At 42.1% G+C, this 16,347-nt stretch overlaps 1 protein-coding gene across 3 annotated transcripts; it reads right to left on the reverse strand.

Moving 5' to 3' along the window:
* Window positions 1-675: 675 nt before the first annotated feature.
* Window positions 676-14,720, reverse strand: VDAC2 (voltage dependent anion channel 2). Of its 3 annotated transcripts, XM_076338453.1 has the most exons (11): window positions 14,594-14,720; window positions 13,937-13,991; window positions 10,360-10,431; window positions 9,258-9,307; window positions 6,833-6,985; window positions 6,691-6,743; window positions 6,008-6,235; window positions 4,628-4,778; window positions 3,664-3,721; window positions 2,732-2,827; window positions 676-2,031 (listed from the first exon to the last, which is right to left on the reverse strand). In XM_076338453.1, the coding sequence occupies exons 2-10, from the start codon at window positions 13,968-13,970 to the stop codon at window positions 2,736-2,738; spliced, it is 891 nt and encodes a 296-aa protein (XP_076194568.1). In that variant the 5' UTR covers window positions 13,971-13,991; window positions 14,594-14,720; the 3' UTR covers window positions 676-2,031; window positions 2,732-2,735. The 3 variants fall into 3 exon arrangements, with proteins under 3 accessions (XP_076194568.1, XP_076194567.1, XP_076194569.1); XM_076338452.1 differs by having other exon boundaries at window positions 676-2,827; window positions 14,594-14,719; XM_076338454.1 differs by lacking the exon at window positions 13,937-13,991 and having other exon boundaries at window positions 676-2,827; window positions 14,594-14,718.
* Between the last annotated feature and the right edge of the window lie 1,627 nt (window positions 14,721-16,347).

A 16,347-nucleotide genomic window follows, 5' to 3' on the forward strand; every position in this document is an offset into this window, starting at 1 on the left:
GTTAAGGCTTTTTACACGTCTAACAAAATGGAGCTATTTAAACTACCCACATTCCTTACCACAGAACTCCAATTACACCACCAGCTTCTGTAACACACTTGAAAAGAAAGTTTGAAAGCCATTTTTATAAGCCTTACTTGAGACATGTCGAGAGAGAGACACTGAACTCCCTTTTCATGCTTGAAGTAGTGATTTATGACAGAATATTTTTAGGAAAACCCGCATTTTCAGTTGTCTTAACTACTGCAGAGCCCTTTTATTTCTCCAGTTGCCTATCAGCATTATAACAAATGAAACTACTTAAGGTTTAAAGGCTGAGGACTGGTAAAGTGATGCACATGAAAACAGAGTAAAGTGAATAGGTTCGAGCTTTCCATTACTAATTTGTACGAAGAGTTGAAGAGGAACTCTGCAATACCTGCTTTTATTTCGCTTGCCCATTTTGTGACCTCAGGAAAAACAGCTAGAGGTGAGCAGGTAGTGAAGAAAAGGGTTAGAGTAGTTGTTTCTAAAAAAACAAAAACACCAAAAAAAACCCCCACCACCAAAAAAACCCCACAAAACACCACCACCCCAAAAAAGCGTCAGACCATTACAGCCCTATCAAAAGCTTCCAAAAACTGAGAAACATCAGTGTTGCAGCCATGCCGGTTTAAGGATGCAAACAAGGCGTCGTTCATAAGCAGAAGACGGAGTCCTTTATTTGCCCAGGTGCTACAGCTGGACAATGCATACAGGCACACAGCATTTATTTATTTTTTTTTCCCCCCAGAAGAAGCCTGGACACGCTTTGTGAGGCACCAAAGACTGTTATACTAAAAAGAGAACCCGTACTAAAATTCAAGTGTCTGGCCGCAGGGTTTCTAGCTTTAGGTGGTCTATCACATAAAAACATTTCAAGCTAAAAAAATACAGTTTACAAACGTTAACATGCAGTGAGAGAGCAATAAATTGCACCTTACATGCTTCTTCCGTCACCAAGCGGTGGAAGTGCTCCTCGGAAAAGGGCATTTAGCGACAACAGCAGTAAAGGTACTCCGAAGCACAAATGGTGCCAAACCTTCTCTTTGTCATGTAAGAAAACCGGTCAAATACACTAGCAAGCCTGCTCGAGAGCCTGAGCTGGAAGCTTAAGGAAGCTCTGCTCTCTCTCCTGCGAAGAAGGTGGCTCAGCTATTCCACAGCTAAAGCCTAAACACAGGCAGTTTACAACAGAGTACCTAACTTGAGAATTTGAGTATGAGGGCGACGGTGCAGGGTGGAACAAGATCTCAAGCAAATCACTAGGACTTTTGCGGGGGTTAAGTCTAACCCAGCATGAACCAAACGCAGCTTGCAAACCAGAGATAAAGCTTCCTGACCGCAGGCAAGCCACCTGCCCTATAAAGGAAGCTGCCGTCAACTACAGACTGCAAGACTAAGGATCAAGACACCCTTCTCAGCTATGAGAGGCTGTAAGAAGTAGGCTCCAGGCACTCCCCTGAACTCAATAAATCCCCATTCTTAAATCTAGGCACTGTAACGACATGTATTTAATATATTCCACATTAAAAGCATTCACAGCTAGTTATGTTTGACCTTAAGGGCCGTTGTGTTTACAGACCAAATATCCCTCATAATTCTACTCTCTCATAATTCTATCCTGGAAAAACAGGAGAGTTTTTCTATTATTCTGCATGTTTCTGGACTTAAAATGGGTATCTGCCAAGATTTATTAGTCAAAGGGAAAGCAAAATCGGATGCATTTTCCTCCGTCTCCATTTAAAATTAAGCCTTTATTTCAGTCATTTTAAGCAGAAACCTCTCACAGCAGTTGGGATAAGCAGGCTGTTATACCATTACACTGTTACATTCAGTTGCAGATACACGTCTCACTTCATACAAATACAAGCAAAAGGTGTGTTCGTGGTGAGGTTTTTCACCCCTTGGGCAAAAGCATCAAGGAGCAGTTCTTAAATGTCTCAGTGTGCCAAGTACATCATTCTGCGCTCTTTGCATCAGGAGGCCAACTAGTAATGCAGTACATCTTGCCTGTGGAACACAGGGGGAATTAAAACGTCGTGTCGTGACAAATCTTACCTGACAGAAAAGCACATTCAACTTGCTTGAGGAATCCAACTGTTCAGTGAAAACCATCTATATTCAGTGTTGTCATGGGTGGGGTGGGGGTCCTTAATTGCGCAAAGGTAGAGAGCACTACTTCTTGGATTATTTTAAGTTAAAACTTAACTGAGCACTACCCTCATCTCTTAACTCTTAAAATATCTGAGGCACAAGTATGTGTGTGTACTTGTTTTATTCATCATTTCTCTTGGGATACCAAATGTATTTCTACTTCAGTTGATTTAACAAGATTGTTGACCTCATTTCAGAACATCCACTGATCCATTTTTCATTCAATGGCAATATCGAATGTTAAAAGGAACATAAAAACAAACATGCACACAATTGTACAGTTTTCATAAATGTCTATTTCATTATTTGTGGGTAGCGCATTAAACAGTTAAATACATTTAAATAGTGTTTAAGTGACTGCACTAATGCAGAATTTTAACTAGATGGGTAACCAATTTAACTAGAAACCAGCTAACAAGTAACTGTCTAAATACTTCAAATACAGCTCTTGTTCTAGGTCATTCTTCTTGGGGGAAAAAAAGCCTGCTGGTCACATTGGAAATACATTTTAAGGCCAAATTCTTCCGATATCCCTTCTCTGCAGCAGTTTCTTCACCTTTTTAAGCCTCCAATTCCAGGCCAAGACCAAGTTTATGGCCACCAGCATTGATGCTCTTTCCATCTATCAGGGCAGACAGTGTAAGCTTCACACCTGTAAGATTTTTAAACAGCATGTTTACAACATACATTCAGAGTAGCTTTCATGCAACTCAACCCCCGTCATTACAAGTCCCATTTGGAGCTCTTTTTCTATTTCATTACTTTCCTCTAAAGACTTCTACAGAAACCCATTGAAATCTGTTGAAAGCTAGTCATGTGAATCAAGCTGAATGCTTTTTGCAAGTACCGTGTTATAAAGTGGATATACAAAGTCTCTAATTAGTAAGTACACAAGAGCTCTCCTTTTCTACATTAAGGTGTGCAAAGAAGGAGGAAAATTATGCATAGAAAGACAGACACTTGTACCAAGGAAGGGATGGAACAAACTACGATTTTTATTGGTTTTCAAATAAGGAACTAACCAATGGTAGTATAGCATTAACAGGTGTTTTCTTATTTAAGCAGAACAACTTAAGTTCTGGAGGGTTTTTTTTTTTTTTTACTAAATATGAAGAGCAGGAAGTGTGTTCTTTTGACGATTAATCATTATTTCAAGACCTGTTATCATTCCGTACAGTATGACTGGAGAAAGCAATGCTAAAAAAAAAAAAAAAAAGACTGCTTCGCACAGGCTAAAGCTAAGCTATCAAACACAATACAGTCCACTCCTACGCAAATCAATGAGGAGTATGATGCTGAATACAATGGAATTTGTCTTGTTTAGATAAAGATTTGATGTGCAACATAAGCTACTGTAAAACATCTACTCTGCCTTCAAGACAAAATTATTCTTAAGGGAAATAGTTGCATATAAATGCACAGATCTCAGATTTTCTTTTTGATGCATAAAAGATATGTACGTGACGTAATTCATGTGATAACCCTTACCTGGCCTCAGGGTCTGGGTGTAACCCACTCCAACTAGACTAGAATTGTTCACTTTTGCCTGAAAAAAACCCAAGACAAAAGCAGTTGAAGTGTTGTAACTGGTTAGTTCTCGGTTATCATTCAGAAGCTTGAATAACTATGGCAACACTGCCATTATCAACAACCAAATTTTACTTGTTCTTTCAATATCTCTGAGCTTACTGGATTCCCTCTTCCCAGCTATAACCTTGCCCCCCCAACTTACAGCTGAAGTAACATATTTAAGAACAGACAGAATGTAAGGGCAGGGAGAACTGTTACTGGAATGTAGTTTGGCAAGTGAACTTCCACACTACCCCCTTTTCAGAAGGCCACAGCAATTTACCACCACAGTCTCCCAAAACAAGCCACTTCAGAAGAATCCTCCATGTTCATATTATTACAAAAGAATCTTGCAGGTCCAATCAGTCAAGCAGCAAACATTTCATAATATCATCATAAACATGTTGTTTTTTATATTATCATCATTATTTATCTCACTTTGCTCCACTTCCTCTATAGGATGATTCCAACAATCCAGATTCAATTCTAACTTTATAACATACAGAAAACTTTTCTGCATATCACCTTTTTAACCAGTATCACCAGAGTTCTTGCCATGAGAATGTGACAGAGCTCCCCAAAACCTGGTTTTAAAAAAATTCTGTAAACTTACAGAGCTAGACATGAAGGGGTTTTTTCAATTTATTTGTTTTTTAATAAATACATTAAGTCCTCTAGAGTAGCACAACATTTGATAGTCAGATTCTAAAAGAGACTTTGCTGTATGCAACATTACAGAATTTAAATACTGCCTGGATTGTAAGAGTAATTCCTACAAGACTTCCTGACCTATTACCTTCTTTTGTACTAGTAACACACAGATTCGCAGAAACTGAAAATACACTGTGCTTAGCATAACCCTTTTGGTTAGAGCCATACTTACAGAGATAGAAGCAGTGGAATCCAACTTGTATTTAGCCGCAATGCCAAAGCGAGTGCTGTTGCTACCTGCTGTCCAAGCCAGGTTTACAGCAGTTTCAAGATTGTCACTCACTTTCTGGTAAATTGACCCACCAAATTCTGAACCATCATTGCTGCACAAATCAAGAAAAAAGTTAGTTTCCTGTATTTACATAATCCAAACTTTTTTTTTTTAACTACTTCAAATTTTTATTCAAGTGAGAATTCTAGAAGTTTGAGTTGTTTCACATTTTGACAGGAGAAGGGCAGATGAACAAAGGCTTCAGGGCAAAATTAAACTGTAATAATTCATGGGGAAAAAAAACCAACAACGAAAGAGATGTTTCAGAGTGCTACAGCTAATTCTCACACTAATGTTGAACTAAGTACTTTAGTGTAATTCCAGATCACATCCTTACAAAACTAACAGATAATGTTAATAGTTAGGAAACAGGCATTCTGAATTCTAGGATTATTGAATACATATGATATTCCTAAAGAATTAGATGACCTTTTTAAAAAAATCTGTCACAATGTTTGACATTAGTAAACGGAAATGGAATTCTTACAGCCCAGACTATAAAGTGTTTTGTAGCTTCCTCCCATACCCCTCAACTTCCATAAACCCAGACAGACACAATCCCCATCCTCCCCCTCCAAAAGGACAAACTTTTGCCTCAAAAATCAAGTAAGTTATTTCCTAACTAAACAGACTAGAACAATGCCAGTTTTTATTAACTTAGATTGAAAATACCATGTTCTTCAGTAGGTTTTGATCAGCTTGCTCTGAAGAACATTTCAGATCTAAAGGCAGCAAGTCTGAAGAAAGTTCATAAACGAGATGTCTTACACTTGTTTAGTTACACTCTGTTTCATGCACTCTTCATCCCAGACAGGCAAGAAGATGAACCTACTCAAAAAGTCTAAAAGCAAAGCTCTAGCCCTGCTCCAGAAACTACTACTGGCCTACTTAAACAGTGCAATGCTGATTACTACCTCTAACAAATCTACTGCCCTTAAATTATAGTCAGATACAATTCAACGTAATGGGAAAGCTGGAAAAAGCATTATGGTCAGCTCTGTGTAACTGAACTATTGCACTTCCAATTTGGACCTACTTCAGTATTTGGTAAGCTGTAGCATATATTATGCTCTAAGTGCTAACAAGCCACAGGTATTTACTGTTTTGAAAAAGAGAGACACAAAGTAACATTTATTATTTATTTAGTTTCCTATTGAAAAACGCACTCCACTTAATGGCCTTGCAAGCACCTCTTGGTATTTCAAGCATTTGTATTCTGACTAGAAGGAAAGGTAGAGAAAGCCTGCTTCTGTAAATCTGGACACAATTTTCAGTACTTACACATTAGTGTGCAGTTGGAAGTCTCCAGTCTTGTAACCCACAGAGAAGTTATTTCTTGTCAATTTTGATTTGGCACTATCAAAAGTCATCTGATAACCGGCAAGCCAGCCTTCATAACCAAAGACAGCTGAACCATGGATGGCAGGTCCAGCAAAATCAAAGTCAACATCACAACCTAGGTTTACGCATTCACGTTTATAAGCTGACTTAATTTTACCACTTTTCTTTCTGAAACAGAGAAACAGTTATCTTAAGACAAGGATCGATCTTCCTCAATGAACTGCCAAATTCGAGCCATATGACTCTACACAACGTATCTAAATGTCATGCACATGCATCCTCTGGACTGGGCCAAAGCACAGCTAGCCCATCAAGAAAGCACAGGGCTACCACAAACAGGCATTTTGTGATGAATGTAGAGGCATTTTCATGCCTCCTGCAATCTTACAAGTATTTCTATCCCAGAAAATAAGCAAAGTGGGCTGTTGTGAAATGTCCAATACTAACCCCATAGAATAAGATGCGATGCTAAAGAGCAGAAGCCTTTAGCATTGGGATTTGCTAATTTGGATCAATAGCAAGCCACACAAACATCTCTGTCAATACAACAGACCAGATGAACGTTTACTGACCATGGGTGTTGTTACTGCCCTAAATGAGGTAAAAAGGTGAACAATTCTTACCCTGTATTTGGTGAGAAAGTTGTATCAAATGTCAACTTCAAGCCTTTGGCAATCTAATTAAAGGGGGAAAAAGATAAGATAAAGCTATAAATTCAGTTCTGCTAGTTAGGTAAAACAAATAAATACTCTCCTAATCTATTACCTGATCTTCAATTGCAATTTCTGTTCCCAGGGTGTTATCTGTGTTCCATTTTTCTGTGAAAGTCAGCCCATACTCAGCCCACTTGTATTTGGTCTCCAAGCTCCCGTTCACTTTTCCAGTGTCTGTGTTCGATGAACCAGATGTTGTGAATTCCTAAAAAGGACAGTGTCCATGTTACACAGAAGATACATGTGATCCTGAAAGCATTACACAGTGCCAAAAGAGAAAAGACTTTTCTTCAGCCAACACTAAGATCTTGTTATTCTATGCAACAAGTTTAACGCTAGACAACTTGCAGGGGGAGAAGGGGGAAATGACATGGACAAGAAGAACCAGACGATTCATGCCCACGTGGAGGGCTCCCACCACTCCCCATCTCAACTGCAGTGTTTCTGCCACTATTACAAAATGTACAGGTTTGCAACATAACCTTGTATTTCAAGAACTTGTTTCTGCTGTTAAGGAGAATGCTTACGGTAACTACTGTCTTGCTTCTGAGTTAAGTCTGATACTCCTAATGAGCAAATTAAAAATCAAACCAAGAGCCAAGAATGCTATAAGGCACATAATGCAACTCCAGTAACGTTCTTTAAGGGTCACATATGTATATTCATTATTCCAGTCAACCACCTCCAAAGATAAGTTAATCTACAACTGTAAAATGTCACAGAATGCCATCATTTTTCAAATTGGGGGTGGGTGGTGGTTTGGTTTTTTGTTTGGTTTGGGGGTTTTGTTGCTTTTTAAGAGAGTTCTCAGTCTTGCCAATGCACCAGCCTTTCCCACAAGCCACACGCACACATGTTTTTACTGACAACTATAAAATTCCTATTCCCCTGACACTTTGGTTTAATGACACACAGGAAGAACATTCGCGTTTGAATTGTGAGCTAAGGCAACAGTCTGATTTTTATGCTTCTGGTAGAGTCTTACTTGGAATTCTTGAAAGTATTTAGAAGTTAGCAATATGACTCACATCTCCTTATTCAACTAAGTAGTCCCTGATGTCTCTCGCTATTTGGATTCTCACAAAGAACAGAATGAATAATTTCCGTGTACCACTATTCAGAAACTAAAGGCAATACCTAGCAGAAGTGGAAGCCTTGTTTGCAAATATATGTTAAGGAGTTAAGGAGCTCTTTCCACTGAAATATTATTGCCCTTATGGTTTAAAAAGTTTATTATTTCAACTTTTTAAAACATATAAATCAAAATTTTGATCTACAGCACATATTTTCAAATCGACTCCTCACACCCACCTCCCCCAGAACGAAACACAGATTTGAAATCGCAAGTCCTTAAGCACTCGTATTCTCACAGCCCAAGACCTGCTGCACATCACAAGTACGCATGAGACTGTTCTTTAATGGTGGCTGATCAAATCTAACCATGGCCAAGACATTTACTTGTATTATGTTAGTGAACCACTAAACCATCCACACAGTTGCATAATTCTAGTGAGGTCTATTTCTTGCCAAGTGACAGGTACTACACAACTTCAAGTCCAAATACATTCAGCTTTAACTTCTTGCTTTGTGCTATTCCTACTGCGCAGGGTATATGTGACTGCAACCACTGCGGTAATAGCTTCAGGAGCAGCAAATTATTACGTTATCTCTTATCTCTGCTTTAAAACATCCGCAGTACATACATGCCGGCACTTCCTCCTCCTGGGAAGGATGGCTTATAACTGATATGGGATTCACATGAGGGCGTGGATTTTTTGGAGAGTTTTACTAGTATTACTGGTAGTCCTCGAAACAAGCTAAAATAAGAACAACTACATCTGTAATAGGGCTCTTGCAAACTGTGCTTCAGTTGTGATACAGACTTCTAGAAAAGACACAGCATATAACCCATGCACCTTGTTTCTAACTGCCAGTTACACTGTTAAAGCTTCCAGTTATGGAAAAAAAAAAAAATCTACCTTTCTATCTTACAAAGTCTGCTCTAGAAATAGATGAAAGTTACAGAAGGCACTGTTTGCATGACCGATACATCTTGCAAGGAACATTACTGCAACACTTTGAAAGTATTAAAGAGGAACCAGAGATTGAACGTGCTAATTCACTGCCAACTACTTCACACAAACATCAAGATGCCAGAAATTTCCACCAAATACAAAAAGTATCGTTAGAAATAAATTCTGTGTACTTCAAAAATGTGTCAGCTATTTGTTCACCTTCAGACATAAGACAACTAATAAGCCTTTTTATTTTACGAAGATTACTAAACACTGTGATATCCCTGTTACATTCAGAATAAAGTCAGATCTTTAGGGGCTTCTGAAATTATTTTACACCAAAAGTTTATCATTCATATAACCTATAAACTACTTAACAGCATCTGGAAGGTGTCCTTTCTAATTAAGTATCAGAACACATCCAGAAAAAAAATATAATGAATAAGAGGTATTTAAACTCACCACTCCGCTTGCAGATTTTGTTTTCACATCCAACTTCACCAACCCAAAACCTAACAAACAGAAGTCAAAGTTACACCAGTAGGCTTTAACTAAGAGCATGCACATTTTCCAAGAAGCTGGTTTTCCAAGCAGTCTCAGCAGTGTGCCACATATCGACGTATATAAAAACCACCACAGACTGACTTCAGTAACACTCAAATCTTAGATGCCATAGCAGGTAGAGGAGGCCACTCTAGAACAAGCCAGGAGTTCTGTTCTATCATCACCACATCGAAAGTGGGGAATAGCCTCTCAGTTGCACACTATGCATTTAACTACCAAACGATGACTTCCAAGAGTAAATTTAGTGCCAGACAAAATGCATTCTTTTGTGTTCCTGGGATGGCACTGGCTTTGTAGTCAATGCCATTTGAAGAGCTAGCCCGATGCATAAAATTCATCTCTCAGCACCAAGAAGAAATATCTCAAAGTAAATAACTGTAAAAGTGAAGTCACTGGGAGATACGCAGCCATTGGAACTGTAATATAAGTAGGTTTTAGAGGAGTGTCAATTCAAATTGTTACCCTTAGAGCTGAGCGACAGTCTTGGTGAAAAAGCCCCCACATGCATTGCCAAAGACCAGAAAGAAACAGCACTGTAATGAAGCAGAATTTAACTATGCAACTGCCTGGTATTAAAACATTTTAAAAATGTTGAGGGATTCTTCACCCCAATAGCTATTCCTCTTTCTATTCCAAAAAAGGCTATAATGTTACAGTGGTATATATCCCTTTCTATATCAACAAATGTTGTGGCACAGACAGATTGGTAGACAAAGTGCACTCCTAAGTTAAATTGCACTTGATGCCTACATGCTTGCATACTTGTACACCTCTGACATTTATGGGGCTAAAGCAGTAAGATTTAACAGACTTCACATCAAAACAGCCCACAAGAAGCCTGCAATGATCTGTTAGTTGATGGTAATGATACAAAAACCAACACACCTTCCCCCTCCCCAGAAACACAGGCATTTGAGCATTCAATTTTACATACAGGCTTAAAAAGGCAATTCATTGCTGCACCACAAACACCATGTTTTACAAAAGGTACTATTCTTACCATATCCTTTATTGAAGATATCTCTGGCAGACTTGCCGAGGTCTACATATGATGGAGGAATCGCCATTGGAGCTGAAAGGTAATGGGCTAATTAATAGTGAACCTTTTACCATTGCGCACACACAAAAAATGCTACCATATATAAAGATACCCTTTAAGGCACATTCATATATGCAGGCAGTTAACAGACAGATGGTTCAAACAATTACAGTATTCTGTGAAACACCTACAGATTTTCAGCGATGGTCACTGTGACCATCTGACAAAACTGAATGTTTTCTTGGCTTAGGTAATCTGCTTTAGAGAAGAGGCATTACAAGACCACCCAGTTCTTCATTTTTCAAGTAGATTTCTTCATACATCTTTAATTACCAGAAATCAACTAAAAGCTCACATTTCCAGAGCTGACAGTTACCACCAAAAACCAGGAAGCTGGAAATTTGAAAAACTATAACGCAGTTATTCCCTGAAATTCCAGTCAAATTTGACAGATGCTTATGCAAATTACCTGAAAGGACCTACAAGGTTTTATTTTCAAAGTGTAAAAAGAGCGCATATCTGTTTTGCAACATCATTTGCCCCATATTTTAAATGGTAGACATACAATTTAAAGAGGAATGTCTGATGATGCCATTAACTAGCAATCAATCTGATGAAGTTTTCCCCCCCCTATAACATACAAGAGTTAAAGTTTGGGGGGGTTGTCTTGTTAGTTTAAAACAAACAAGTAGTAGGAGTGCTAGGTCAGTGAGAAAAGCCCTCTTTAAAAGTCCCTTTCTCAGAAGGGGAGCCTCTGGCAATCTCACTGTTAAAGAACCTGTCATTCAAGACTAGCTATGACCCAGCCTCCCCAGCCCGATGCATAGATACCAGCCTAAGGTATCACACAGGCTCGTATGGTTCTCTTCCCTGCAAAGATACACCCTGTCTGCACCTTCCTTCAGTGACTGTCTTCCCATGATTTCAATAGCAAAAGGCCACTGTTACAGAGACACTGTATTCTGAAGTTTTAAAATACAGAAAACAGAGCATATTTCAAAGAGTTAGTAACTCACCCCATGCTGTGAAAGGGGGAAAAAAAAGAGGCGGGGGGGGGGACAACACACAATGAAACTAACAAGATAAGCACCATAAAAAGGCTAAATGCAAGAAAACAAAAATCTTCTCTTATCTTTTCAAACTGGTTGGTCACATTTGTTTTGCAGAGAAAGTCAGATTAACATAATTGTTTATCTTGCTCGTGTGGCGGGTTTTTTTTGTTTAAGTAAATGGAAAAAGATCTTCAGAACCTCAAAAATAACAAGGGCAGTACTCTCACAAGTTAACTTTCAACTGAAAACAGAAAAGACTACTTTCATTTTTACATAGTACTTTTAACCAATATTTAAATTTTCAACACCTGGCTATAGAATTGCTTCTCTTCTGCAGATATCCGCAAGATCCTAAGTGTATTCAATAACACAGGATGAAGGTAAGCTTTCTTCCCCCCCCCCCAAAAAAAAGTTCCTTTCCATCTTTTTATGGCCTTATCTACATAAAGGGAAAACTTTCCTAGAACACCCGATTCAGAAAAATTTCCTTTAGGGCACCATTCTACTAAACAGACTGTTGTTTCAGAATAGCATCCACATAAAAAAAAACCACCATGAAACCCAGAAGAACCCTAATTACACCTGCCATATACAGCCCGATTGTATGAACTGCTACTATTTAAAAAAAAAAAAAAACAACAAGAAAAACCACTATCTAAGCAAGCAATGATAAGGCACAAGACTGTTTCTTATCTTTCTACAATTTCTAATGCAGTTTTCCAGAGTACCTTACTCTACCTCCCTAAGCCGTAAGAGGATAACTTCAAAAAAAAGAAAAAAAAAAAAAAAAAGAAACTCCCTTCTCTAGTAAGAAGTTCTAAACTCTACAACCAGGTCATTATAGCAAGACATTCATCACTTGCTCAAGAACATAAAACAAGTCTGTTTTTCCATAGAATTAAAGTAAACTGTCTCTTGAACAAGAAGAAAAGAAAAAAAAGACATGAAAATGACTTAGAGCATTTGAAGCTTAAAAAGGCTTAGCCCATGTTCAAGTCCATAATAAATAACGTAAGTCTTCAGAAAAAAAAAATTCTATAGCAGAACAGATACTAATCCCGGTGACAAGACATTAAATGGTTCCTATTATTTATTCAATAAAAAGAAGCAGGTGGTAGACCAAACTATGAGAAAGTGTGGGAACACTGCTCTTTCCCCTCTAAATTTCTGCTGTATAGCAACTGTACAATTCATTAGCAGTTTAATTTAGAGAAGGTTTAGCTATGTATTTTTCCTTTAATGAATAGGTCTCACTTCTAACTAGCATCTTCAGAGGAAAATTATTTCTAGCTTTCAAGTTTTATACTAGCCTTTAGCATAGACATGCTTTTACAGTATAAACGAACGAGCTTTTCGCTTTTGTTTTCAAAGTTTCCAATCTGACTAGACAACCATTACAGACAAAAGATTTATGCTAAGCAGTGATGTCCTGAGAAGTTAACAAACTGGTATCTGTGTCTAGATTCAAAGGATTACTACGGTAAAAAGGATGTTGCTGTTTCATCTGGCCTAGTTAAGCATCCTTCCCATTGCAAGGAAACCGACCAGTATTTGTCAGACATTCCAGCCTACAGATGCAAGTTTTGTGACAAAAAGTTAAAACAAGAGTGCAACTGTCACGCTGCTGTTCTAATCCTACACTAACAGGGATGGACGAGGACAAAAGGGGAAACCAAGAGTTAATTTTGGGTATGCTAAATACCTGATAAGCCAGTGCCGTCATCAGAATGCTCACTAAAAAAAAAAAATCATTCCTGTGTCCTCCAATGTTGACAAGTTAGCTAGGTTTGCAAATTCTTATAATCATAAGTAATGTTCTTCAACCCTATTTTGAAGTCTTTCACTTAAAAACTACTAATGAGAAGTGACTGAAATATTAAGTACCATTTAACAACAAGAGGTTTGTTGTGAAAGCAACTATCGGATCTTTTCCCTCATTTCAAAAACACAGAATCTACTTGAATCAAGTGGGAGCTCCACCCTGATCTTTGTTTCATGCCACCCTAAATAAGTTTAATTAATCTGTTACTCAAGAGCCACAAACATGCTTTCTTCTTCTGTAAAAAGAAAAAAAAAATCATCCCAAGAACAGAAAAATGTATTAATGTTATCAGAACTATTACATCACAGTTTCCCTTCGAGGTAGTATTTCAGAACTCTCTCACGCCCTACAATTAAAGGAATGCCAAGGACTTCCACAAAGATTTCTAACAATTTTAAGATCTCAAGATATTGAAGATCAGGCTATAATAAAAAAAACCTAAGTACTCATGCAACTTTTTAAAAAAAAGGCAATAACTACACTGAAATTGTATTCCAGTAGTGGAAATAACAACAGAGAAATTGATATTATTCAAAAAAATACTTTGTTAAAATGCACTGGACACACCACTGGCCTTTAGACTTACACTGCTACTAAAGCTTAAAAAAAAAAAAAAAAAGACAAACCACTTCGTTACCCTTGCTTCAACTCTCATCCTACTTACATCTCGGAGGTGGAGACGCTAGCCTAGTAGCCATAGCTAGGCCAATTTAGAGACTCTACGGAGAAGGGAAAGGAAATTAAACACCTGAAAATGAGCTACGTGTTCGGAAACCGAAAGCAGGGGGTAAAGCAGAGCCTCCCAGAAGAGAAGGACACCGAGAGGGAAGACGGGGATGCGAAGGGCCAGGCCGGCACGCATGGGGAGGCGGCACACCCTTCCAGGGAAGGGCCCGGGCGGCGGCGCGCAGCGCCAGGTCCTTCCCCCGCGCCCAGGCCCGCCGCTCCCGCCAGGCCGGCCGCCAGGGCGAGCGGCGCCCGCTGCCGCGGCAAGGTGAACTCCTCCACGCGGCCATCTTGGGCATCCCGGCCTGACCCCCTCCCGCCGCCCCTTATGTAACCGCGGGCCGGCCCGGGCCCGCAGGCCGAGGAGGGCGCGGCGCCTGCGGAGGCCACGGGGGGAGCAACGCGTGCGGAGAAACCCCCCCCTCCCGGCCGCCCCCGCCCCGCCGTTAGCCTGGGCGCTGGGGAAGGCGCCCCCGGCCCCGCCGACCCCGCGCGGCCCTCAGCCCCGCTCGCCACCCCTCCGCCCGCTCTCACACGGCCGAGCCCCGCCCGCCCCCCCGGCTCCCGCGGGGCCGGTGACGGCCCGGGCCGGCACCTGGCTAGCGCGGGAGGGCGGCGAGGCCGGGCGGAGCGGGGCCGGGGGCGCGGGCGGGTCTCGCCGTGAGGAGGCCGCGCTGCTGCAGCCGCTGGCACTGGAGGGCGAAGTGAAGGAGACACCGATCCGCCCGCCCGCCGCCGCCGCGCAGGACCCCAGCGAGCCGGGGCCGCCCCGCCCGCCGCCTCCCCCTCCCGGCCGTACCGCGCCGCCGCCCGGCCGGCGGGAGGCGCCGCCGCCCGGGGCCGAGAGCCGGGGGGGCGGCGGGAGACGCCGCGCCCCCGAGCGAAGAGCCGGGCGGGGGCGCCGCGGGCCGGCAGGCGCTCGGAGGGGCAGCCCCGGCAGCGGAGAGGGGTCCTGCGGAAGGGCGGGGCCTACGGCGGGGTGGGGGGGGCGGGCGGTAACGGCCGCGCCAGGCGGCCGCGGGCGGGAGGGCGAAGCCTCCTGAGGCGTAGCGGAGGGAGCGGCCGCTCGGGCTGCGGCGGCCTTCGGGTGCCGTTCTTCAGGGGGAGCGGGGCTGGGGAGTGGCGGAAGGGGCCGGGGGAGCCCAGCGTCTCCCGGTAGCGGCTCCTCAGCGGGCCTGTGGCGACCGCACCCAAGGAGCCTTTCCCCCTAGGAGAGTTTAAGTAAATAGACCTTCTCCTCCACGTGGGGACGAGGGGCTGAAGGGCGGCTCTCGGCAGCGCTGACGGGAGGACCCGTGCCCGGGGCCGCTGCCCTTCCCGAGAAACTGCTAGTCTTCCTTTCGGGGCCTGCCTGCCTCCAGTCTTGGCACGCGGACTGGTGAAGCCCTTCACCCGGGAACAGCCACGGACGCCGGCTCCGCAGCCGGCCAAGGCGGCACCGGTGGCGTTTGCCCAGAGAGCGCTTGTGGAGGCAGCCCTTGCTCCTCGTAGCCCCCAAGACCCCTTCCCCACGACAGCCAGCCCGCGGGAAGCACGCGCTGCCCGGCATCCCTCCGCAGGGTTGCGTGCTTGCCTTCGCTCTCCCACAACTCTTTGAACACGTTGCAGCTAACGTGCTCTCCTGTTGCTACCACAAAACCCACGGGCACACAACAACATCCAGTAGCTGATGGCCACGGCGCGGCTGTCCCGTAGCTGATCTGACAGCTTGTACTCCATCTAACAAGGTTTGCTACCTCGCGGGCAAATGCCACAGTCTCCCCAATTGCCTAAGCTCCCATTTTTACCACCCAGTCACCTCCTACCAGAAGACCCCCCCCACACCCCACAACAGAGGACAGCGTATCTCCAGTCAAGAGAAGCAATAACGCTCAGAAAGCTTTCTTAGATAGTGCTGTCCTGATCATGAATAAGACCTCTTGGAGAAAACAGTCAAACGACTGTTCTGCAGCAGTCACCGCGCAGCTCTGCAGCACGAATCACTGCGTCACCAACGCAGACCGTTGCTAGGCCAAGGAACTGCAGGATAGGCATTTCTGAAGTTCATAGTTCTCCCCCGCTTGCTTGGATTATGACACGATCAAAATTCCTCAAAGTACAAATAACTTGCAAATACAAATTACATTTGCATAGTATGAAAAAATATATATTATCCAGCACTACCAATTTACCAGAACACATGGTACAACAATAATTTTCCAGATTATTAAAAAGAAAGCAGATTAGCAGCAAGGCTCAACATAATGCCAGTCAGCACCTGCTAGTTATATCAAAAGATAAGCAACTGATTTTTTTTTTTTTTTGTGGTGTAAGTCCAATGCTTTCACATCAGAAGACCCAACAGGTTAG

This window comes from Aptenodytes patagonicus, chromosome 5, assembly GCF_965638725.1.
Source record: "Aptenodytes patagonicus chromosome 5, bAptPat1.pri.cur, whole genome shotgun sequence".
Taxonomy (NCBI): domain Eukaryota; kingdom Metazoa; phylum Chordata; class Aves; order Sphenisciformes; family Spheniscidae; genus Aptenodytes; species Aptenodytes patagonicus.

Excerpts from the sequence above, each read along its gene's own strand:
- VDAC2 (XM_076338453.1), bottom strand. The coding sequence starts at position 13,970 with ATGGCTACTAGGCTAGCGTCTCCACCTCCGAGAT. Across the intron at positions 3,722-4,627 it reads ATTCCACTGCTTCTATCTCT|GCAAAAGTGAACAATTCTAG; the intron begins GTAAGTATGGCT and ends GGTTTTTTTCAG. Across the intron at positions 2,828-3,663 it reads CACCCAGACCCTGAGGCCAG|GTGTGAAGCTTACACTGTCT; the intron begins GTAAGGGTTATC and ends AAAATCTTACAG.